Source organism: Hibiscus syriacus, unplaced genomic scaffold (genome assembly GCF_006381635.1).
Source record: "Hibiscus syriacus cultivar Baekdansim isolate YM2019G1 unplaced genomic scaffold, ASM638163v2 tig00112452_pilon, whole genome shotgun sequence".
NCBI lineage: Eukaryota > Viridiplantae > Streptophyta > Magnoliopsida > Malvales > Malvaceae > Hibiscus > Hibiscus syriacus.
Genome location: NW_024063335.1, coordinates 81,146 through 108,087, shown reverse-complemented (window position 1 = coordinate 108,087; position 26,942 = coordinate 81,146). Strand labels below are relative to the sequence as shown.

At 37.2% G+C, this 26,942-nt stretch overlaps 1 protein-coding gene and 1 pseudogene across 1 annotated transcript; both read left to right on the top strand.

The window, feature by feature from the left end:
* The first annotated feature begins 3,291 nt into the window (after positions 1-3,291).
* Positions 3,292-5,120, top strand: LOC120179748 (pre-mRNA cleavage factor Im 25 kDa subunit 1-like). The gene is made up of 8 exons (XM_039185263.1): positions 3,292-3,542; positions 3,627-3,672; positions 3,956-4,049; positions 4,121-4,194; positions 4,275-4,361; positions 4,439-4,549; positions 4,666-4,772; positions 5,028-5,120. The coding sequence occupies exons 1-7, from the start codon at positions 3,361-3,363 to the stop codon at positions 4,735-4,737; spliced, it is 666 nt and encodes a 221-aa protein (XP_039041194.1). The 5' UTR covers positions 3,292-3,360; the 3' UTR covers positions 4,738-4,772; positions 5,028-5,120.
* Positions 5,121-6,596: 1,476 nt separating this feature from the next.
* LOC120179766 lies at positions 6,597-9,442 on the top strand (annotated as a pseudogene).
* Positions 9,443-26,942: the final 17,500 nt, after the last annotated feature.

The following is a 26,942-nucleotide window of genomic DNA, read 5'->3' as shown; positions in this document are numbered from 1 at the left end:
AGACAAGACAGAAGATGTGGGCATTATAGAAACCCAGGACACACTAGAAAAACATGTCCACTTCTGTTGTCATCAAGTAACAATTGATGAGGAAATGATGTATTTTATTTTCAAATAATAATTCTTCTACTTTAATTTGCATTTACTTCAAGTTAATGTCATTTGATAATCACTGATGAAGATTAAAAAACAAACACAATCATTAAATTTTAACAAACTAATAACAATAAGTATTAAATGGTAAATGATAACCAAATTACAATAACTGATATTAAATGGTAATAAAAAAACGAACTGAAATACATTAAAAAAGTCCAACAAATTTAACAAAATAAAGTAAGTATTAAATGAGAAATAAAAAAATTACAATTTAACAAAATAAAGTAAATACAAATATAATAAAAACAAAATCTATCGATGCCTGCGACGCGAATGTGTTCCGCAGGGCGATGGCTGTCGATCTTGAGGAGGATTTTTTCGTATCACTGGTTCTGACTCCTCGCTGTCATCACCGTTATCGTCGTCGTCGTCTTGCGCAGGTACATGAGGAGCTGATGACGATGAAGCACCTCCGTAGAATAAGGACCCTGTAGGTGTATGACTGACTATCCCACCGGCCTGCGAAAATTGGGAAAACTCATAAAACCCAGACATCGCTGAGTGTGAAAACTGTACAGGAGGCGGTGTCTGTGCTGCGGCCATGGGTGATGAGGTTGAACCTGCCAAATATCTAGCATATGAACCCCAAGTCGGGTCTGCAAACATAGACCCATAATAACCTCCAGAGGGGTCATCTGTGACTGTGGCGGTGGCGGGGTCATGAAACGGGTGAAGGCGGCGGCGGCATCTGGTAATGGAAAGGCGATGGCGGCATCATATATGGCTGCAGCATCATATATGGCTGCGGTGGCTGCTGGGAAGGTCCTGCTGGTGCAGCTGAGGATGAACCGGATGCACCTGCTCTCCGTCCACGAGTCGGGGACGATGGTGCTGTGTCGGTGAACGTCTCTGTCGACGTAGTGGAAAGGTCTACCCTCGTGTATCCTCAGGAAGTAGAAACGGTTTCCCGTTACTGTTGAACCACTTATAATAATCCTCAGCATACATCAAGAGGTCATAAAAAATGGGCTCTCTACGGGGAAGGCGTCGATGTCGATCCTCCCACAACACGACCCACCCATGATGCCTAACCAGCCAATCTGTGTCTGTCTTGCCGCGTCTGTCTAAGCTATGCAACTCGTCCATATTGCGAGGTGTTTCCGGAATTGGTTGAAAACAACCAAACTGCCGGAGCACGCGATCAGTGGAGTGCCACTCGACGGTCGCATAACAGATCAGAGGGACCATTGCCATCCAAACATCTAATGGACCCCTCAACTCAGGTGGGATCACCGCCCTCACATCATCAGTAGAATATGGAACCCATTCAAACTAAAACAAATAATATATAATTTTTATCAAAATAATAATCTAATTATATAATTATAATCTAAAATCGATTTTTAAACACTAAAATTCATACCTGTGTGTCAACCTTATGATCAATTAGCACCCTAATCTTTTCTAAATCATCAGGTAGCTCCTGATGATTTTTCCTATCAGTAGACCACCTATTCAAGGAAAAAAATTTGTTATACGCTATAAAATTATTAATATACAAAATCAGTTTTATAATTACCTCAGAAGTAGTGGAAATACGAATGGGTTCTTCACAACGGGACATAAAAAGGGCAATTGATACCATGCCCAAGATTGCAGCAGCAGAAGATATCCGCCGATAGCATTACTCCTGTAGTCAGTGGCTCCACACATCTCCCTGTACAGCAAAGCCAAAACTGCCGAGCCCCAACTGAATGATCCGGCGAGACGAAAGTCGCTAAGATGTCGCAACCACATGCAGTGAACTAGGTTGCGCGATTTGTCCAGCATCAGAAACCCTCCTATCAGTTGCAGTATGCATACCCGTGCATACATCTTAACCTCATCCTCAGAGGCGTCTACGCTCAACTCCCGAAAATTGGGATCTAACCAATTTAACGGTATCTTACCTCCGATAAAATTTTCCGGGACACGTCCTAGACTATCCCTACACAAAGCAGTCCAAGAACCGGAAGCTATCCCCGATATCACATCTCCATCCACCGGAAGCCTCAGGTGCATAGAAACATCCTCAAGCGTGATCATGCACTCTCCGCACGGAAGGTGGAATGTGTGGGTCTCCGGCCTCCACCGCTCTACTAAGGCAGAAATCAAGTCTGGCTCTATCTTACAGTGACCCTGATATCTACCTATGTAACCGAATCCAGCCTCTACTAATACGGCAAGACACGGCTGGGTATCACTAACTTAAGATTCCTAATAAAAGGATCTAATACACGGTCCTTCTCCTAAAAATAAATAATTACAAAAATTAATTCTTAATCTAATAATCATGCATTAAATGAATCAACTAATTATTACTAATAATTTAAATTAAATTAAAATGTTAAAATGTTACCGTATCAGCAAAGTGTCGAGATATTTAATTCTTAATCTAATAATCATGCATTAAATAAATGACTAAATATTACTAATAATTTAAATTAAATTAAAACGTTAAAATGTTACCGTATCAGCAAAGTGTAGAGATATATGATTTCTATCCGAGCGAAGTAGACTGCCTTCCATTATATATCTGCAAAAGAATTATATTAGTAAAATATTAAATAAAGTAAAAACATAATAGTAAAAATATTATAAAATATACCTTAAAAAGAGAGTATTTGAGAGAAATTTAGAGAATTTGAGAAAATTTGGTGTGATAAAAGTGATTGAGGATGGGATATTTATAGGGAGGATGGGGACGTGAGTAATTAGGGGTATAACGCGCCCCCTGTACCGCGCTATACCTCACGTGTCAGATATACAGGTATAGCGCGCTTCAGGGGCCGCGCTATACCCACGTGGTGCCAGCTTACCGTATAGCGTGGTGCAGGAGAGAGTTATACCCCACGTGGCGTCAAATCATCGTATAACGCGATGCAGGGGCGCGCTTTACTGCTAAGGGTGTAAGATGGGAGGGTAAAGCCCAGAAGACAATAGGTAAACCGAAGTATCCAAGCGCAGAGACGTGTCTCTCCCATATTGTCCTTCCATTCCCAACAAGAACATCCAGAATGCTGATCTGTTGTGTTTTGCACAGACAATCGTTAGTCTAGTGTGAAACCAAGTGTCTATGGAACGCCACGTCAAATACAACTAAACAGACGGAAACAGAAGAACATGCTCTGCTTTTGGGACACGTTAGATTTAAATCGAACACCCTCGTTTTTCTTTTGCCCTCTTTCCGTCCGTCGCTTGAGTTTACTGGGAAAATTTTAGATGGGAGATCTTCACATGGGAGTAGAAGCCGAAGGAGAATCAATCAACGGTCATAGTAGCAGCGATGATGATGGAAAAAGGGTGGATATTTACCCTCTAAGTTGTTACTATTTTGGATCCAAAGAAGCCATTGTGTTCAAGGATGAAACTCTGTACGATCGTATTAATAGGATGAAATCCAAGTACTTCACCAGATCTCTCTCTTTGTAGTGGGTTCTTTTTATATGCTTATGGGGTTTAACACTCTAAACCTTTTTCTTCCCTAGTTATGCGGCTTATGGATTGAGGACTTGTGTAGAAGCTGTTATTCTGGTCGGTTCTGTTTTCTATTACCTTGGTTTTGTTTGTTCAAGGCTGAAAATATGTACTATTTCCTAGTTTTCTTAAATAAAACAATTTGAAAGTGCCTTCCGGACTTGCAGTCCATGGCAAACTGCTAGTCAATTGGCAGCACAATGATATTTAGGCCAGACTGCTTATAAAGGGTAGACTGTTTTCTACACGGAGACCATTATGTGTTCCGTGCGAAATTAGATTGAATGTATTAATTTAGTTATGCCTTTGTACACATGTTCTAAGCAATGTTGTCTTTCAGGTTCAGTTGTTCAAGCATCCTCATCTGCTGCTGCTGCAAGTTAGAAATTCCTTCTTCAAGCTTCCTGGTGGTCGTTTGAGGCCAGGTGAATCAGGTAAGTTGCTAGTTCTATGGAACTGTCTTATAAACTCGAGTCACTGAACTAAGATTGAGCTGGATTTCCAGATATCAATGGATTGAAACGTAAGCTTTCCGGGAAGCTTTCTGCTACGGAAGATGGCTATGAAACTGAATGGCAGGTATAGCAGTTTTCTCCCATTTATATTTGCACGTATTGTTGTGAAATGGTGTGAATATTCTCATTTTCTTAAACATATAGGTAGGAGAATGTCTTGGCATGTGGTGGCGGCATGATTTCGAAACGCTAATGTATCCTTACTTGCCTCTCAATGCAAAAAAGCCCAAGGTTTGTTGGTACAATAATCTTGATCCTGCAGTGATGTCATACCTTTCTCCGTTCTAATGTTGATCTAAATTTTATAGGAGTGCACCAAAGTCTTCCTTGTGAGGTTACCCGAAAGTCGAAAATTTATTGTACCCAAAAACATGAAATTGCTTGCAGTTCCACTGCGCCAAGTTCATGAAAGTCACAAGGTACAAGTTAACACTGTGAATTGGTGCTTGAACATTCAATCAAAACTAAGTCATAACAGAGTGCTGTCCTCGTGTTTATGCTTCATACTTTAATTACCATGTGTGTTTTTTTGTAGACGTACGGACCGATAATATCGGGAGTGCCACAGTCGCTATCCAAATTCTCCATCAACATTGTTGACATTTAGAACTTGCTTACTTACCATAATCCTTGGGTTTCAGGTTAAATTATCACAAGGTACAAGTTAACACTGTGAATTGGTGCTTGAACATTCAATCAAAACTAAGTCATAACAGTGTGCTGTCCTCGTGTTTATGCTTCATACTTTAATTACCATGTGTATTTTTTTGTAGACGTACGGACCGATAATATCGGGAGTGCCACAGTCGCTATCCAAATTCTCCATCAACATTGTTGACATTTAGAACTTGCTTACTTACCATAATCCTTGGGTTTCAGGTTAAATTATAAGAACAGTGAGAAGGCCTGTGCTGCAGCTGGACTAAGTTTTCAATCTCGTGTATGTAATTTTTCATGAAATTGTCGAACACACTTGTGTATAATATACTATACGATAGTTTTCTTACGGGACGTGATACACCGACATTGAGCTCAACAATATTAAATTTATCTTGTTTGTGTGATTCTTTTCCAGGATGTTTTTATTTTTAGACTTGGTGGAATCCTAAAATATGACATGTTTGTTTCCCCCATTTTAGTAGTTGATAAAACATGATCTTTTGTCGGTAGAAGACATGCCTGTCTTGTTATGCCGAGTAAGTTAATGTTCTGTGTCTTGTACGAAAGTACTGTCTTGGGAAACTGGGAAGCCAAGTCGATGATTCGGTGAACGGAACTTTGAAAAAGTCCTCGTTGCTTTTTCTTTATCCACTTTAACGTATTAAAGAATGTTTTAAAGTTTACATATATATTAGAATTTGAGAATTGATATGGACTTGTTTCAAAACAAGTAAAGAATTTCACATCTGTATTTTGTTCAAGTGATCAATCTGAACAACCATGATTCGTATTACATTGCAATAACTTCATCCTGTTTGGTCTTGAAGTTAGTGCAGGTTCTATACAAGCCTTACGTTATCGCGTGATGCCTTGCCTAGCAAATTTTCTGTAGACATCACTTAATAGTACTAATTCGTACATACAACCAGAAACCGTAGCCGTTAAATTTGCTCAACTCTCCAAGCCCGTTGGGTAGCCATAAAAATGACAGACCAAAAAACAAAACAAAACATCAGCCGATATTCATCGCATCCAAATTAAAGCCCCTTTTGTTTAATTTTGTTTTCCATAGTCAATAACAGGCCAGCTGAAAAGGGTGAACAACTTGTCAGTACTTTTAAATAAAAAAATACAACTAATTTCTTCTCACGTGGTCATTAATCTTTCTTAACCAATAAGAATTCCTTATGTTGCTGTCAACTCAACCATATTTTTAGCTTTTCAACTATGCTACAACATTCTTTAAACACATGCTTATTTTATTTTCAAGAAATTTTCAGTTTTTGTTACTGCCATGTTCACCCAGCTTATCCGACAAAAAGTTTGACTTTCAACATGTATGTTTGAGTTTGTCATAATTTTACCATATGTGTTGTTTTATACCACTTCAGAGCTTTAGCCTTGGGAATTAAGTTCATATGTTTTAGATGTTGGACTGGTTACACATTTTGTCACATATCTGTTCAGAAGCTTGTTTTCACTATGATGTGATAAAATATATCTGGTCATTTCTTCAATATCTAAAACATAACAATAAAGCCAAACCAACAGTGTCACCTTTGTTTTGGCAGAGTGCAGATGGAACAAGTAACCAGTCTTGCTAAAGTCATAAAAGCATGGAGGATATGTAGTTTTTGTTGTAAGTGCATAACTTTTTTTTTTTTTACTCAAGTGATTTGACCTGCTGTAGTGGAGACAAGACCCAAAGTTGAGGCATAATGATTATCCCCAAAAAAAAAAAAGTTTGTCTTGCCAGAGGACTTGGAGTTTGAGGTACACATTGAAACACTGTCAACTTCCTTTTTTTCTTCTCTTAATTTTACTTTCAGAAAATGACGAAGGCAAAGGGAATTTTAAGCCCTAATCTGAAGCTGTCTCTTCCTCCTCCTGCCGAGACCTCCTTCGCTAAATTTCTGTAAGCGTGATTAGTTATTACGTCCACTCATTCAAACTTTTTTTAAAACTTTCTTTTAAGTTTTTCAAAGTTTGATTTTGCTGTTATATATTATTTTTTTTAATGGAAGAACCGAGAGCGGCACATTCAAATACGGCGATCTCCTCGTTAACAAGGATGGAGTTCGAATTGTATCTAAATCCGAATCTGAAGCTGTAAGATATTTTATTCTTCTTTTTCCAATGAACTTGCGTCTTTAATTCTTTTCATTGTTGAGATTCTTTTGACTCAATAGATGCTTATCGTTAGCGAATTTAGAAGATCTTGTCATGTTTCAAAGATTTTAATTTGTCTCTCTCCTTTTCTCTTCTCTTTGTTTTAGCCTCCGCCTATTAAGCCATCAGAAACCGACTCGGAGAAGATATAGACGAAATTAAAGTTATTGGCAAGGGTGATGGTGGAATTGTGCAATTGGTCCAACACAAATGAACTGGACAATTTTTTGCATTGAAGGTAAAATATCCATGAGCCAAGTTTAAGTGTTTTCAACACTTTCTCTATTCGCAATCTCATGTTCTTTTTTAAGAAGTCCTCTCATTTTTTTTCTTGGTTAAGCAAGGGTAACCTCACCATTTCAAGTTTCGACGACATTTGGATGATTTTATAACATCTTGTAGGGTAATGAAATTACATTGTGTGAATGCTAGAACCTTATATTTCCTGTTAAATTCAACGGAGCTGTAGAAAATATATAACTTCAGTGGTTGTTCTGGTTTATATTATTAAAATGTCTGAATTATGTAAACTTTTTGATTCTTGATAGGCTTTATCATGATAAATGATGACCAAAAATATTTCCCAAGTCATGCTTGACAAATGTATTTTGATCCATTTCCTGTCAAAGTGATGCTTCTCTTGCTGGTTACACTATGAATTAGTAATAAATTGTTCTCTTTTTAAGAATTGGAGCTATCCAAATAACCATTCAACAAAAGAATTTGATTAGTTTTGCATCTCCTTCTTGTTCTCGTGATATAGCAAATCCTGACCTGATTTCTTTCATCAGATTATTCAAATGAATATCGAAGAGTCAGCATGCAAGCAGATTGCAAAGGAATTGAAAATAAATCAATCGTCTCAGTGTCCACATGTTGTTGTTTGTTATCAGTCTTTCTATAAAAATGGTGCCATTTCAATCATCTTGGAGTATATGGATGGTGCATCCCTAGCAGATTTTCTGAGAAAGGTTAAATCCATTCCCGAACCCTATCTTCCTGCGATATGTAAGCAGGTTGGTACATTTTCACTCCGAAACAATCAATTGTAAGAACCAGATGTTCTCGTTTTCATTTTATATTCTTCTCATAATGCAGGTGCTAAAGGGTTTGATGTATCTTCATCATGAAAGACACATTATCCACCGAGACTTAAAGCCATCTAACTTGTTAATAAATCATATAGAGGAGAGGTCAAGATTACCGACTTCAGTGTGAGTGCAAAAATTAAAAGCACCTCAGGACTAGCAAACACTTTTGTTGGCACATACAACTATATGTCTGTAAGTAATTTACTGTACCAAGAGAAACTAGTTTTGTGGCTAAGGTTATTTTATTCTTATTTGTTCAACATTTATTGGTTTTTAATGTTGATTTACTTCTTTTGTAGCCTGAGGGAATTATTGGTGATAATTATGGCTATAAAAGTGACATTTGGAGCTTAGGGCTAATGTTACTTGAGTGTGCAACTGGTCCATTCCCATACTCCCCACCAAATCAGGCGGAAGGATGGACTAATTTTTATGAGCTCATGGAACAAATTGTTGAACAACCACCACCTTCTGCACCTTCAGATCAATTTTCTCCTGAATTTCGCTCATTTATATCTGCATGGTAAAGGTTATTTTTTAAATGAAATACTTGATAAACTTGCCTAAAAGATGTTATAGAATTTTCACTATAATGAGAATGATTTTTATATTCTTTCTCCGAAAGAGATCGTTTAGTAGTTTCCTTTTGACACTGGAGTGATAGCCTCTGCAGTTGTATTTTTTCTTTCACTTGGATTTCGTGGAACTGTTTGATTGTATGAGTTTACTGAAGCCTAACTTGGAGTTCTTTTATCCATGACAGTGTAAAAAAAGACCCAAATGAAAGAAAGTCGGCTCATGAGTTGCTGGTATGTAAACATATGGATTCCTCTATGGCGTCTTTCTAAGTAGATAAAATAATCGAATGAATATCTGTTAATAAGGTTGTTTTCCTCATGATTTTCAATGTGAATACAGGGAATGCTTTTCTTGAACATGTATGATGGCTTGGATGTGGACCTCTCGTCTTACTTCAACAGTGCAGGATCACCGCTTGCATCTTTAGAACTTATGTGGTATGTGTATGTATGAGTTTGTCATAATTTTCCCATATGTGTTGTTTTATACCACTTCAGGGCTTTTGCCTTGGGAATTAAGTTCATATGTTTTAGATGTTGGACTGGTTACATATTTTGTCACATATCTGTTCAGGAAGCTTGTTTTCACTATGATGTGATAAAATATATCTGGTCATTTCTTCAATATCTAAAGCATAACAAGAAAGCCAAACCAACAGTGTCACCTTTGTTTTGGAAGAGTGCAGATGGAACAAGTAACCAGTCTTGCCAAAGACATAAAAGCATGGAGGATATGTAGTTTTTGTTGCAAGTGCAGAACTTATTTGACCTGCTGTAGTGGAGACAAGACCCAAAGTTGAGGCATAATGATTATCCCCCCCAAAAAAAAAAATTGTCTTGCCAGAGGACTTAGAGTTTGAGGTACACATTTATTGTTGTGCTGTTAATGTTTTCATAATTGAAAACGTATTTCTGTCATTTATCATCTTTCCAAAAAAGAAAAAGAAATCTTGTCATATATCAAGAACAATTTATAAACTTCATGAATTAGAAATTGTAATGAAGTAAATAATGGAAGTGAATCTTTTCCTGTCTGTTTGAGCTCTAGGTGCATTAATTCTAATCGGATTATGGTATTGCGTGTGTTTTGGGCGGACTGAAGTTCGAGTGGATTGAATTAGTTTTATAATTACAAGGGTTCCTTTCGAGAGGTAGTCTCATATTTGTATTGCCTTCCTCTTTGCCAAAAGCAACCCTTGAGAGGTACTCTCCTGCAGCCAGCTTGAGCAGCAAGGTTGGTTCCCTCACCCATTTTTTTAGGCAATTATCACCATTCAGGGATTCGTTTGCAGATTTGTTAATTACATCCCATGAACAAAAACATTTCTTTATCAAATGAGTCACATTGCAACTTTTTAGATCACGATATATATTTTAATATGAAATTTTGGAAATTGATGGTAAATCAAGTGATTAATTTGGATCACGAATCACGATCGGTCTTATTATTTGTTCACGTCAGTGCCTTTATACACTCAAGTTCGGCTTCAACTTTGATCAAACAATTGATGATTGCTTTCTTCCACTGTTCCAGCCAGTTGTATCCAATATTTTCATCTTAAATACATACCTATGCAAAGAAATATTATTTATTAAATGAGAAAATAACATCGGTGACAAAAAATGCCTTATAATATACGATTTTAACAACTTTTTTTGGATTTGCCAAAATGACCAACTAAATCGCAATGTGATCGATAATTCGCAACGCGATCTCCGGTATCGCAAATCAGTTTCCAGATTCGCAACGCGATTCTGACTATCGCATTGCGATTTTCCAAATTCGCGTTGCGATTTTCCTAAATCGCAATGCGAATACGTAAATCGCAATGCGAATACGTAAATCGCAATGCGAATCTGACTATCGCAACGCGAATCTGACTATCGCAACGCGATTCTGACTATCGCAATACTGAATTTCAAATTCGCAACTCGATTTCTGAATTCGCAATAGGTTTTAGTTTCGCAACACAAATGTTTTTGGGTATATAACTACGCAGCAGCAACAACTCATAACCTAAATCCCTAAATCGCAACTCATTTCATCTCCATCTATCACTCTCTCCGACGACATCCGTTCCTATATCCAACGACATCCTTCCCCATCCGGCAACAGGTTTTAGTTTCGCAGCTCGTTTGTTTAGTAAATTAATTTACAATAATAAAATCATCTAATATTGATCATGTTTGGATAGATTTGTGTTTTGGAGGGTCATGGGAGAATGTTCATGGTGTTTTACAATATATGCTTTTACCCATGAATCTTCAACTAAAACTGTCATTAAAAAAGTTAACTTATGAAACTCTAATGTTATGTGTTGCAAATAAATTGAATTTAGAGCCCCTAAGTGGATTTTTGGTTATCTTATCAGAGAAATGGTAAAGTTTATTTGTTAACCGACAATGAAGATGTTGAACGATTCATTGCTTACATTAGTGTTTCAAGTGATGATGTTACATTGTATGTTGTTGAACCTAGAAGTAGTGAAGTTGGGTCAGTAGCGGGTAGTAATCAACTAAGTTTTTCAACCCCAGTTTATGGTGCTCAAAATTTAATGGTTCCACCACAATTTCATCACCAAGAAAATATTGTTTCACCACATTTCCAATACCAAACACAATCTCAAAACCCACAACCTTTCCCTAATCCAAATCCCAATCAACTTTCAGCACCAAATTCCGATTTTCGTATTGACCAGTTAGACGATGATGAGCCAACAGAAAAAATTGTGAGTACTAGTCAGTATTCGAAATTTGATCTTGGTCAATACCCGGACTTTGATCTTGGTCAATACTCGGATTTTGATGATTTTTCAGAAGAAGAAACAGACCCTGCGTGTAATGATTTTGATATTGGTCAATACCTGAATTTTGATGATGAAACAGCCGTTGCCGAGGAAGATGTTGTTGATGATAATGAGGAGGAAGTTACGACTGTAAATGAACATGTTGAACATCCATTTTGTAATTCATATAACCCTGAAGAAGAAAAAGAAGAAGAAGAAATCCCCAAAGAAAAGTCCCCGAAGAAAATGCCACGGGAGTATAACTGGAATATGCCATAATTACTTCAGATACCGGAAAAAGAGTTGGTAAAGATAGCAGTTGATTGTTACACAAAAATTATTCGTATCAAGAAAGATGATTGTTTTGATACAAAGGAAGACTTGAAGATAGCTTTGTATACGAAATGTGTGGAAGATGGCTATCAACTAAAAGTTAACAAATCAAGCAAAGATCGTTTCGAAACAAGGTGTATGATTGACAAAAATTGTACGTGGCGTATGAATGCAAAGAGGATAAAAGATTGCAAAATGTTTTCAAGTTAGGACTTTTATTGATAAACATACATGTTCAAGAACCCAAGTGTTTTCTCACCATAGACAGACAAACAAAAAGGTGTTGGATGGTTTTCTGGCTGAGTTAATATTTTTGAATGGCAGGGTATATCGGGGACATGAAATTATGACTGACATGAATGCTCGGTTCAAGATTAGTATCTCATATTCTCAAGCTTGGAGAGCCAAATGTTTTGCCTTGGAATTGTTGAGGGGGTCGCCAGAAGCATCGTTTGCCCAACTGCCGGCTTATTGTCACAATTTAAATCTGAAAAATCCTGGGTCGGTAACTCATATCAAAACAGATAGAGATGGACGCTTTGAGTTGTTGTTTATCGCCATTGGTGCTGCGGTTAGTAAATCAATATAATTTTGTTGACTCATTTTTGTTAGTTACATGCATTTCACATGTAAATGATTATATTTCTTGTGTATATGATTTTGTAGATTCGTTCGTTTATTACTTGCATGCGCCCAATTATTATAGTTGACGGAGCACATTTAAAAGGTCGATACCTTGGTAGCAGTAGCCATGGATGCTAACAATGGGATACTGCCAATAGCTTACGGGGTTGGTAAATCTGAAACCTCTGATTCATGGACATGGTTTATGGGGCATCTTAGGGATTGCATAGGTCTTATTAGCAATCTGACAATCATATCTGATAGGGCAAACTCAATTGACAACGCTGTTAGAAGGTGTTTCCCAGATGCTTTTCATGGACTTTGTGGTGTTCATTTGTATAGAAATCTAAAATCAAGGTCTGCTGGTATAAAAAATCACAAATGGACTTATTGGAAGGCTGTAAAAGCTTATCGGGAAGTGGATTTTAATAAGCATATAAACTGTTTAAGACGTGTTTTGCCTCGGTGTGCTCAAATACTAGAAAATGTCAGGTTTGAAAGATGGTCAAGAGTACATCAACTTGGAGCAAGATATGATTTCATGACGTCTAATAGTGCAGAATCAATCAACGCTCTAAGTCGTCATTCCTGGAAATTACCCATTACTATGTTAATGGAGATTTTTCGAGCCTCTATTCAACAGTGGTACTACAAGAAAAGAAACCATGCAGGTATTATTTCTTTAAATTCGTAATTATCATATATTTTACTAAGTATATTTATTTAAATTATAGGAACATTGGAACATCGTGTTACACCATGGACTAAAAAAAGATAACGAAAGTGTTGTGAAGTCAACGTCATGGAGAGTTGAACCATGTTCAAACACTTTGTTTGAAGTACTGAATAATAACTTAAATGGGCTTGTCGATCTAAATTCAAAGACGTGTAGTTGTATGAAATGGCAAACATCTGGTTACCGTGTAGCCATGTTATAAAAGTTGCTCTTCATCTAAACCAAGATTATTCAAGCGCATACGCTATGGATTGCTACACTACAGAAGTATATCAACAGACTTATGTCGAGATGTCTACCCTATTCCACATCCTTCTGAGTGTGACATACCAGATGACTTACAAACAGTTTTGCCACCAGCCATGGACAGAATGCTACTGGCCGACCAAAAAGTCACGATCGTATACCGTCTAAGGGTGAAGAGAAGAAGAGATCGACATGTAGTCGGTGCAAGGAAAGTGGTCATACAAGGTTGATATGTGGATCACCAGTGCCATCACAATCATCTTTTCCTCTACCAAAATATGGATCCTCATCAAAATCCCAATCACAACTGGCTTCACCTTTTGGGACTGTTAACTTAGGGATTTTTAAATGCAAACGTTGTATTATGTGTGAACTTTTAACATTTTCAGTTAGGCATGTATTAGTAACTTGAGTTTGAACATTGCTATGATATGTTCAGTTGTTATCACTTATTAGACATTCATTTGACTATCGCAACGCGAATATGACTATCGCAACGCAGAAATGACTATCGCAATGAGAGAATCGGAATGCGAAATGAAAATCACAACGAGAGAATCGCAATGCGAAAATGAAAATCGCAACGCGAATTTAGTTTCGCGTTGCGATTTTCATTTTCGCATTGCAATTTTCATTTCGCATTGCGAATCTCTCGTTGCGATAGTCATTTCCGCGTTGCGATAGTCTGTTTTGCAATCAACATAATGCAGATTGAAATCAACAAATCAACTATTAAATTTCAATAAATTAAACAAGCACAAATAATAATTATGTACACATCAATTAAACAAATCAACATTTACAAATCATCTTTTACAAATCAATTAAACAATCAAAAAATAATAAGAAGAATTATTTCCTCATCAATTATTGAATCAACTTTTGCACTCATACATCCATTTCACGCAGCTCACTTCAGGATTAACCTGCAGAAACTAAACATTGAATCAACAACACTTTCTATACATATAAAACCTACAAACAACAAATTATTGAATTCTAGCTACTTAACCAAACATTTTCAAACCAAAAAGAGTATATATGTTTAACAACACTTGCATTTGACTTACAAATTGTTTATGGACACTTTCATAACGCGGATGCAGGTAGGCAGCGTGTCGCATATATCGCTCTAGCCATAAAATGCCGAAACCACAAGCCTGCTGCACCTCTATCTCTATCGGTGGGAGGTAGAAACTGTGTACTTCCTGTCGTCAAACGCTCCAAGCACATGCATACGAGAGGACCACAATCCCCTCTGGCTTCCTTCGTTTGTTGTGGCGCGGTCTCGTCTCTGATAACTGTAACATTGAACTTCTTTGGCTTCTTGTTTCCAAATTAGTCCAATAATTAATTGCATCCAAGAATTAGCCAATAAGAGCTCCATCCCTTAATAATATCTCTCAAATCAGACAATGATATGTAATTTATCATGCTGTCATATACTATTGTCTTTAGGGATGGGAGCTGAAGCTCGACGAGAAGCCAATGAGTACGTTCCAAAACATGGATAAACACCTACATCGAAATGTAATAATTCAAATTACACACTTATTTATGAACACCTTTAAAATATTTAAACAAATAAATACTAACCTTATCGACCTCCCACCATGCAGGATAAAGTTTAGCTTGTCCATTAGCTAACACATATGATTCCTGTCGTTGATTCTCCAAGTGAACTACGTGAAAAGACGTCGGCATAATTGTATATCGCGTTTTTTTATATTTTTCTTCAATTACCTTACAATTAGAAGACGTATCACCCATACATCAATATGATGTTTTACAAAAAAAGACATATATTAGTGAATTACATAAATTTTAAAAAAAATTAATCAAACTAAAATATATAAGAAATATAAGACTTACCCCCCATTGAAATAGTCGTTGTCTTCAACCCCTAATAATACACCCCACCAAGACCGTTCAATCAACAAATGCATATCATCTTTGAGTTTGTATATGTCAGCGTAACACTATTGGCTCCGCTCATGTAGATAAAAATCAACTGCGGTCTTAGCCCAAAGGGTATTATCCAGAATATTTCCGGTAGTTGTTTCCTCTCCACTTCATCTGCCCGGTAGTTGTTTCCTCTCCACTTCATCTGCCGGAATGGTACTGGCCGGTAACTTATACGAAAGCCAACAGTCATCCATCATGTCCGGCACGTGAGGGGGCTTCTCAATAAATCGATATATTACGCCGTGTGAATCGGGCTCTAGAATGTTGGGAGGGACCTCTTCAACGATGACAGTGGCCTCTTGAACGGTGGGAGACTCTTGAGGGATGATAGGGGCCTCTTGAACGATAGGGGAGGCCTCTTGAACGATGATAGGTGAATCGAGCTTTTTCTTACGGATTCTTCGCACTATTGGGGTGAACGGAGACGTAATGGCACGTGCACGCCGTCTGATGCGTGAACTCCGTCTTGCAAGAAAAACCCGACGTAGAGCATCCACCTTAGCGGGCCGAAATAAATTAATACATAAATCAGTAAATAACAGACATGATATTAAACAGTGAAAACAAGACAAATATTTCAAACTTGCACGGTATTCACCCAAGTCATTATTATATCATTGTTCACAAAATGTATCAGATAACATTCTAGAAGTAAGCACTTATATAAATATTTAAAAGGACAACATATAGGTTTAGTGCAGGTTCAATGATAACATAAAGAGTAGTAGTTTATTCTTGAAACTTAAATTTTCAACACTGTGAAGTTAGTATTTGTCTTTTGGTTGAAGTAATGCAATTCATTCAAGTTTCAATTTGCAGAAGAAGAATAGAAGCACAGTGAAAACAAAGACAAATATATTTCAAACTTGCACGGTATTCACCCAAGTCATTATATCATTGTTCACAATGCATCAGATAACATTCTAGAAGTAAGCACTTATATAATATTTAAAGGATAACATATAGGTTTAGTGCAGGTTCAATGATAACATAAGAGTAGTAGTTTATTCTTGAAACTTAAATTTTCAACACTGTGAAGTTAGTATTGTCTTTTGGTTGAAGTAATGCAATTCATTCAAGTTTCAATTTGCAGAAGAATAATAGAATCTGAAACTTAAAATCGCAACGGAAATAACTATCGCAACACAAAAATGACTATCGCAAATGACTATCGCATGCGAAAATGACTATCGCAATAGAATTTGACTATCGCAACGAGAGAATCGAAATGCGATTTTCATTCGCATTGCGATTCTTTGTTGCGATAGTCAAATTCGCATTGCGATAGTCATTTTCGCATTGCGATAGTCATTTTTCGCGTTGCGATTTGTTGTTGCGATTTTCATTTCGCATTGCGATTCTCTCGTTGCGATAGTCATTTTCGCATTGCGATAGTAAACTATTTTTCTTCTGCAAATTGAAACTTGAATGGATTGCATTACTTCAACCAAAAGACAACAAAAACAATACTAACTTCACAGGGTTAAAGAAAAACAGTTAAAACAATATTGGCAGCAACCGAATGAATTACTAAGCAATCTAAGTGAAATTACGAGTAAATTTATCATCAAGTTAAATATGAAAAATATTAAACTTACCTCGTTGCGTAGAGTATGAACCTCGTTCTGCAACGATGCTACAATCTCACGTAGAGCTGCTACTCACACGTAAAGTAGACACCTCAACACGCCATGCACTTGTCATCGCGTAAAGTACCGACCTCCTCACGCAAGGCATTGACCTCATTACGTAACTCCCCTAACTTATCCCGTGGAGGTGGAGAACAGGGAGATAAACGTCGTGACATCTTTACCGGTCGCCTATCATGAGGTGATGGTGAAGAGGCTCGATGATGTGACAGAATAGGTGATGACTCTCGTTGTGGAGGTGTATATTCGGGTCGATCAGGTGATGGCTCTAGGTGAGGTGATGGCTCTCGAAGTGGTGGCTGCTCATCATCAGTGCCATCAAAAAAACGCTTACTAGCTTGCCACCAATCAGTGGCAAGCTCAGCTTCCGGGGTGTCAGCCTCTGTAATGGAGTGTTGGCCTCCTAACAATATAAAAGCTCAAACAAATTAACGTGTGCTAGTAAACTTGATTTTAAACATTGTAGTATTTATGTTAACTTACATTATTTATTGTAGTATACGGTAGTAAATCTTCCCATTGCTGCAAGGACCGTTTTCTCTTCCAGGAAATAGCCCTAAGAATATCATTAGAAGTTTTTAATGCATATGTCTGCATGGCGGGAAAGGCCTCAAATATCCAAATCTACAAATAATATAATAACAAACATTAGTAATTTTTAAAGAACTAATTTAATTTTGGAAACATTATATAAAAATTATTACCTTAAAGGCCCAAAATAAAGCCTGAAAAGTGTATTTGGAACATCGCCACGCAAACTTTTCGATCATCAAGGCAGACGACAACTTATTCCATGTAGCTTTCCATGGATACAAACCCCATGGAAACATGTTCTATGCATTTAGGTCCTCTACCAATTTAATTATATCATTAGGAATAGGTTGTCGGGCCTCTCTGCCTAAAAAGTCGGCTTGCAAAAGTATTAGAAGGCATACTCGGACAACATCGATGTCATCCATCCGAGTAAAACCATCTTTCTTATTCAATAATCTCGTCAATCTTCCACGTGTAAATCGCTTCTCCGTTGACAGCTCAGGAAAAACCCGGGAAACCATGATAGGCGGGTAATATGTCTAGTGTACCGATCTACATCATCGTGTCCGAAGCGTAGCCCGGTGATTAAGCAAAGCTCTTCCCGCCCAAAACACGTATACGCCGGTGGAAAATCAAACCATATCTCTTCATCACGACGTTGTATAGTCTCTGGTAGATCGCTAGTAATGGTTTGAAGAAACAGATGGGTCAACATAGCATCTCCACCCGGATGTTGTACTTTTAGCCATGGCCCGAAGAAAGTATCCTCAAATATTTTTCTTTGTGCAGGTGAAAGCTTCGACACAATTGTTTTGGCCATGCTTACTTTATTTCTTAAGGTCAATTGAGCCGAATAAAAGTTCTGCAAAACAATAAACATACCAAGTTAGATATACCAAAAACTACACTGTGAAGATATAACAAGAACAATAAACATAAAGAGTAGTAGTTTATTCTTCAAACTTAAATTTGCAACACTGTGAATTTAGTATTTGTCTTTGTTTTTTTGTTGAAGTAATGCAATTCATTCAAGTTTCAATTTGCAGAAGAAAAATAGTTTCTGAAACTTAAAATCGCAACACGAAAATGAAAATCGCAACACGAAAATGACTATCGCAACGCGAATTTGACTATCGCAACGCAAGAATCGCAACGCGAAATGAAAATCGCAACACGAAAATGAAAATCGCAACACGAATTTGACTATCGCAACGCAAGAATCGCAACGCGAAATGAAAATCGCAACGACAGAATCGCATTGCGATAGTCATTCTCGGTTTCAAATACTAAAATTGAAAGAAACTTGAATGGATTGCATTACTTCAACCAAAAGACAAAACAAAGACAAATACTAACTTCACAGGGTTAAAGACTAAACAGTTTAGCAGTATTGGCAGCAATCGAATGAATTTAATAAGTAATCTAAGTGAAATGGTTAATCTATTATTGAAAACACCAGTAAACTTATCATCAATTTCAATATGAAAAACCTAATAATAATGCAAAAATTTCAAAATAAAAATAATTAAAAATCTAACCCTCGGTGGTTGATTTGGTTGATTTTCCATTTCTGACCGTGAATGATTTCGCCGGAGATGGAGACTGATATCGTCGGAGATGGGACTGATATCGTCGGAGATGGGGACGGATGTCGCCTTAGAGAGTGAGAGATGGAGATGAGACTGAGTTGTGATTTAGGGTTTTAGGTTATGAGTTGCGATTACGGTATATACTGTGGACGGTTCAGTGTTTCGATATATTAATATATTCGTGTTTGGAATTTGAAAAAAATACGTGTTGCTATACGAATGGCGCTATGTAAATCGCATTGCGATAGTCAATTCGCATTGCGATTTGCATATTTGCATTGCGATTTGCGTATTCGCATTGCGATTTACGTATTCGTATTGCGATTTACGTATTCGCATTGCGAATTTGGAAAATCGCAATGCGATAGTCAGAATCGTGTTACGATCTGGAAACTGATTTGCGATACCGGAGATCGCGTTGCGAATTATCGATCGCATTGCGATTTAGTTAGTCATTTTGGCAAATCCAAAAAAAGTTGGTTAAAATCATATATTATAAGATATTTTTGATCACTAAAATTATTTTCTCTTATTAAATCAACCAACTTGGAAAAGAAAAACAAGTGGCAGGTGAGCAATGAGATCCCAATTTGGATCACTTGCATTATAAAGGATGATTAGTACGACAAATAGAAGAGGAGAGTATGATGCACTGCATACATTACAGCCTCCGTGTCCATGATCGACACTGTGGAAATGAGCGGTGAAGTTGGGTTAGACTGATTCATTCCATTTGATGTGCTCTCAACTTTAAGCATCATCCGATGAGGATCATCTATCTCGCTCTCCCACTACACATTGATGTAAATCTCCATTGGGGTATGCCATTTAATTCGAACCCACTTCCTTTCAGTTGTTCTTTTCATCTTTTGCGGTGACATCCCGAGAAATGAGACATGATTTCGCATCAGACACATTTTCATCATCGTCACCAGTATTTCTTTCTTCCCCCTACCAGGGTAGTTGATGAATTTCTCTCATGATTAACCTCTAAAGCTGAAACTTGCTCAATTGATATGCTGCTGATATAACTAGATTCAGATTCAGAACACGGATGGATATTCCGCCAAATGTTACGGATCCATCTTCCACACTTGCATGATATTCTCTGAAAATGCAACTATTCTCGGTTTTAATTTGATTTGGCAAAATGGTTCCATCATTTACCCTGCCACCTTCATGTGGAGATGATGGTGCTGTTTTTTCTCTACATGAACAAACACAACGGAAACCTTGGTTTTCACCAGAAATAAACTATCAAGCTTGATTTTTCCTTTCTTTCATAGGGCGATCAAAAACTTGCCTTCTTTAGAGGTGACATCGGAATTTGAATCTTGATATTTCCCTATCTCTATCCCCACATTGCGGCCTCTTCTGTCAGGACAAAAAAGGTTTTACATGGCTGCAAAAATGAGGGTACTCTCTGAATAAGTCGCTAAATGAATGAACAGAGTAAACAGACCAATGTCTACTATTTTCTTTCTTTCGCTAAATGAATTGCATTCTAGAATTCAATCTCAGGTGCTCGTATCCAAGAGAGCAATTTCACCTGCAAACATTTTAGAAATTTTACTTGGAGAGAAAAGAGAGAGAGAGAGAGAGAGAGAGAGAGAGAGAGAGAAGGGGGGAGGAATGAAATGCAAAATTAATTACAAACAGCGAATTAAAACATAGCCTAGGATCAATAGGACAGTAAAAAGCCAGTACCCTAGAAACACGGTAAAAGGAGGCTCAAATCTGATGCCACAAGCCACAACCTTTTAGTACGAAGTTAATAAATAAATGCTGTTAGCAAAGATCTTACCCTATTTCCTGAGATGTTTAACTCAAAACCTGCAACTTCAAGTAGTAAAGCAGGGAAGATACAGAGCCAAGTGTCCCAGTCAGTCACAAAAATCATTTTTTCCTGGTTGAAGAAGCACAATCAACTATTGTATTGAACTGATTCATGAATAAACCTGAGGAAAATTAATACATCCAATATAAAGACTTTTAACTGAGCTTGCAGTTGGCCAAGTGAACTAAAAACCCATAAACCAAATATAAGATTATGTTTACAAGGTATAATTAAACTGCAAAAAAAAAAAAAAACTTTTATTAGGAATATAAATGCATGTACAAGAAAAGCCTTGCTCTCTGAATTGTAAAAGCTACAGCCAAGATACAGGGTCTTCTAATATATAATTGCTAAGACATACTAACTTGTGGGAACAAAGGACTTCCAATGCCTGACTGGGCACTGGACTTCCAATATGTTAATCAATAATTCTGATGAAAATTATCAATTATTTAATTAATCCTTAATTTGGTTGGTCCATAGTACCTATGACGAATTGTATGATTGATAATTATTATTTTGAGTAATGAGAGAAAAAGAGAATGTTACCGTTGGAAGAGAAGAGGAGGGGCGTGAGGAAGAGGAATTGGGGGATTTTGAAAAAGGGTTAGGAATTCGGAATAGTGAATTGGGAAAATGACAATTTTGATAGGACAAAGGAAATTAAAAACACGTGAGAAGCACATGAGTTCTACACGTGAGCAGCTCAGGGTCATTAAAACAAAGTAGATAAAAACTCACCTGAAAAGGAGTGGAAGCAGGTATGGAAGAGTGCACAACCTATCCCAAATGAGTTCTCCACGTCACCACATAGATTGTTATGTTTAGTTAGCAAGGACGGACAGCTAGCACATCTAGAGTATGGGTACGTTGTATACAAATAAAACCATTGTACCGCTGGAGGAAAAATCATCTTGTTATTGAATGAAGATTTTTTTCTCGAACTTATCTCTATTCTCTTCTCTATTTTCTTGATAATTCTTCGTTTTCTCTAAAGTTCATAACAGTTTGGCATTAGAGCCTTGTATCCTGACACTGTTCTCAAGCTAGGTAAGCAGAAAAAGAATCAGACCATGGCAGAAACTACAGATCTCACTGCCATACAACAACAACTCGAAGATTTGGCAAAGAATTTGAAACAAGCTGTTGATGAATTCAAGCCTCCAAAATGGTGGGAGGCGTAAGATGATCGCCTCACTAGTTTGGAGAAAAGAACGGAAACAAAGGGTATGTAAGGTAGATCCTGCGAATTTTAACTTGAAGAAAGGATGAGCAAGAACAATTAGACAGTGAAACTCCTACCAGGACAAATGGGAAGAAACCAGTAACGGTGACGGTGATTAATAGCAAACCCAAGTTTTCTTATAACCTCGATGAGTCATATATCTTTAAATCCAAACCATCTGATTTTCAAGCGAATCAGCAGAAGGGTGACAGTAGTGGAATTAGAACCAATCAAGAGGAGTTTGTAGAGGAAAAAAGGAACAAGGTTGGTTTTTTGGGAGTTCTGGGTCAATGTTTCCTAGGCCTAGAGTGGAACTACATGTCTTTGATGGTACAAATCTAAGAGGGTGACTACAAAAATGCCAAAAAAAAAACTTCATTTCGTTGGAGTACCTGATGATCAATAGGTGGAATTTGTTGCAATGTATTTGGTGGGTAAGACAGAGACTTGGTTCGACGGTTACATCATGCAGAAACATCGAGTTCATTGGCATGAATTCAAAACTGACCTTTGTCATCGATTCAACAATCAAACCTATCCAGATATTATCCAGGAGTTTAGCAAGTTAACGCATACAGGTACTGTTAAAGAATACCAAGAGTGATTTGAGGAATTAAAACCTCACATGTTAGTGCAGAATACTACACTAGGAAAAAGGTTTTTTGTTTCCATTTTTATAAGTGGATTGAAGGATGAAGACAAACACAAGATTAAAGCATTAAACCTGAGATCCCTGACTGAAACTTGTAGACATGCCAAATTATATAAAATCTCATTGGAATACGTAACCAAGTGGAAACGACAACCCTTCAGAAACCCACCTTACTCTGCTTTAAACAATTTCCCCAAACCATCGCCAACTACTGTTACACAGAAGGTTTCAGTTCAGAACAGAAACACACTCTTGAAGCATCACAGACTCAACAACATGTGTTTTAAATGTAGAGATAAATATTCTTTAGGGTATCAATGCAAACCTCGCCAACTTAATTCTATGGAGAAAGGGGAGGATTTGGATATGGTGAAGGCATTCCAGGAGGATCCGGGCGAACAAAGAAGTCAGGAGGAGGAACTTTTAGAAATTTCAGTGAATGCTATTATTGGGAACGTAGGCCACACCACAATTCGAATTAGGGGCTTCATTAATGGTAAACCCCTAAATGTCTTAATCGACATTGGAAGCACACATGGTTCCTTACTCTAAGGTGGGCTAAAGAGGGGATTGAACTTGTCTCAACCCACTAACGATTACTGTTGCAAATGATGAGAAAGTGTTTAGCTCAACCAAATCGAATCAGGTCACTTGGACAATGCAAGGTCACACTTTTTGTCACAATTTTCATATTCTGTAGTTAGATGGCAGTGATATGGTTCTAGGGGTCGATTAGACGCTTAAGTTTAACCCTATCTTGACGGATTTTTCTTAAAGGACATTGAGTTTCAAAAAACAGATGGTCAACAGATTGTTATTTGAGGGCAGCAGAACCCAATAACATTGAAGAAGGTGACGGGATAAAATGGTGAAGATGACAGCAAAAGAACCTGACTTAGTGAGGGTGATATATTTGTTAACTGTGGAGTGAATGGACTCTCAAATACCAGATGAATTGCAACCCTTATTGGCAGAATATGCTAGCATCTTTGAGGAACCTACTGGAATGGCACCGGTGCGAGCTCATGATCATCCTCTTACTCTAAAACTGGGATCTTCTCCAGTTAATCTCGGCCCGTGTAGGTTCACTCATCATCAAAAAGCTGAGATTGAAAAAAACAAATTAAGGAGATACTGTCTGCTTCCATAATTCAACCCAACAAAAGTCCTTTCGCTTCTCCTTGCTTGATGGTTAAGAATAAAGATGGATCTTGGCATTTTTGTGTTGACTATAGACAGCTCAATAGTCAAACTATAAAAAACAAGTTTCCAATTCCGATGGTGGAAGACTTGTTGGATGAACTCAATGGAGCAGTTTTTTTTTCTTCTAAATAGACCTACGATCGAGGTATTGGTAGAATTAGATACAACCGAATGAAATCCATAAGACTGCATTCCAAACTCACCATAGACATTTCAAATTTAAGGTAATACCCTTTGGTCTTACCAAAGTACATACTGCATTTCAAGCCCTTATGGATGATTTAATTTCATTTTATCTCAGAAAATTTGTCCTAGTGTTTTTTATGATATATTATTCTATAGCTTCTCAATGAATGATCATGTGCAACATCTAAGGTTGGTTCTGCAAACACTTCAAGCAAATAAACTATTTGCCAAGAAGTCAAAATGTTTCTTTGGCCAACCCCAAGTGGAGTATTCGGGCCATATTGTCTCGGCTGTGGGAGTCTCTACGGATCCAGCAAAAGTGGAGGCAATGACTCAATGACCTTTGCCAAAGAACTTAAAATCACTCTGGGATTTTTTGGGATTGACTGGATATTTTAGACGAATTTATTAAAGGTTATAGTGAGATTAGTCGACCACTAACGTAGATGTTGAAGAATGTCAACTTTGTTTAGTCCCTTAAAGCGAAAACAACCTTTGAAACCTTGAAGGCAATCATGTGTTCAGCACTAATTTTGACACTAAACTTTTTTAAGTGTTTTATTTGGAAAGGGATTCAAGCTGCAAGGGTGTGGGAGTTGTATTATTCCAAGAAGGCAGACCGATCGATCATCTAAGTAAAGCCTTAAGCCCGAGACATGTGAACCTTTCTATTTATTAAAAAGAATACCTTGCTATATTGTTGGATGTTTCGAAATGGCGACGTTATTTAGAAGGGATCAATTTATTATAAAAACTGATCATGAACCTTTGAAGTATCACTTGGAGCAGAAACTCGGTACTACGATACAAAAGTGAGGTTTGACAAAGTTGCTAGGACTGGATTATGTAATCCAATATAGGAGAGGAAAACCAAATGCTGCAGCAGATGCATTGTCACGACGATTTGAAGAAACTACTCATATTCTTATCGGGATTACTATCATTACTCCTAGTTGGGTCCAAGAGATTGAGCAGACTTATGAAGGTGGCATTCTTGCTAAAGAATGGATTAGTACATTGGCGGTCCAACCATATGCTGGCAGCCGATGGAACTATTCAAAAAGGGTGTTAAGGTATCGAGGTAGGGCCTATATTAGTGATAAGGGCAGTCTTAGACTACATATTTTACAAACATTGCATGACTCTCCCTAGGGTGGACATTTGGATATTCAGACTACCTATCAACAAATCAAATCTTGCTTCTATTGGCCAGGACTTAAGAAGATGGTGACTGTTTATGTTTGAAACTATGATGTCAGTAAATGGATTAAGGTTGTGCACTTGGCAAAACTAGGGGTTTTGCAACCTCTACCTATTCCTAATCAAGCTTGGGAGGTAGTCATTATGATGTCAAGATGGGATGAATTGACCTTTTAAAAATAGTGGTGAAAGCAAATCAAAATTATAACTTTTGCACAATGATTTGAAATTAGTTTGACTTCTAAACCAAGTTTACATCCACTACCTTAGTATCTACGTTAAGGATTTATCAAATCCACTAGATTTACTAACCTTTGAGGATAAGGTGTAGTCTTACAACAATACGTAAGGTTTATACCCAAAACCTTATTTACACACTCTCAATAAAAATAAAAAAAAATTAACAAACAAAAGAAAACCTCACAAAACAAATAAGTTTGCAACAAATAACCTCTCACCCAAATAACACTTGAATAAAATAAATAATGTAGCTTAGAAATGTGTTACAATGAAAAGATTGAAAAATTAAATACAAAATAATATTTTGATGCTGATAGGTTGGTTCAATATGATTATTTTGTTGACCTTCAAATGTTTTCACCTTCAATTTATACATTCTCTATCATGAGAGAATTAGAAAGACTGCATATAAATTAGACTTATCAGATACCTTGCGAATTCACCCTCTATTCCATGTTAGTTTGTTTAAGAATAAAATTATGGAGACGGTCGTTCCATCCACAGACCACCTGTAATAGAAAACGAATTAAAAGTTTAGCCCTGATGATCAGGGATAAAAGAATAGTCAATCGACTAAATAAACATGTGACTCAACTCTTAGTTCGATGGACCAATTTGGATGAAACACATGATACTTGGGAAGACTACTCAGTTCTCAGTGTTGGGAAATAAACGAGTACGAGTAATTTCCCTATAACCAGATTAGTGAGAATGTGAAATAAAAGCGGAAAAATAATACCCGAAATTGATAACGGAGTTCAGCCAATTTGCTTACGTTTCCGGACTGCTGCAGATCTTTTAATAAAGGGAGAAAATTTACAGGTGTTTATAAAAATACTTGAGAGAGAGCTAGAATGATTTGGGGATTTTGGGACGATCTTGAAGCTAAATGGGATAGAGTATTTATAGTTGAAGCTTGATGACTAATTTTATAAATATCCTAAAGTCTAGTGACTAAAGTTAGTAATTATCCATTCCATTTTCAACAATTTCATGCCGCCTAATTTTGACAAATTAGCAGCCCCATTTTGAATTCTAAAGCAGCAGTCGGCTACCAAAGAATTTTCAACAATCTCTCATTTGAAGACTGATTTTAATCTGTCTTCACACCTCGATCAATGCAGCAGCAACATTTCTGGTTTTTTTTATTCTAGCATGCCAATTGAAGTTGAACATAACTTCAGTTTGTCTGTAGTTACCGCCCTGTAAACCCACTTGTTATTGGGCAGTTTCTCCATGGTTGCCTTGTCCCTCAACGTCTTGGCTTCTTTCGACTTTTTTCTACTAATCTTTGAAGTATTGTTCCTCA

What these genes read in the sequence shown, in the direction of transcription:
- LOC120179748 (XM_039185263.1), top strand. Translation starts at nt 3,361, where the DNA reads ATGGGAGATCTTCACATGGGAGTAGAAGCCGAAGGAGAATCAATCAAC. An exon ending in ATTAATAGGATGAAATCCAA is followed by an intron (nt 3,543 to 3,626) that starts GTACTTCACCAG and finishes TTTCTTCCCTAG; the next exon opens with TTATGCGGCTTATGGATTGA. An exon ending in GCTATGAAACTGAATGGCAG is followed by an intron (nt 4,195 to 4,274) that starts GTATAGCAGTTT and finishes TTAAACATATAG; the next exon opens with GTAGGAGAATGTCTTGGCAT.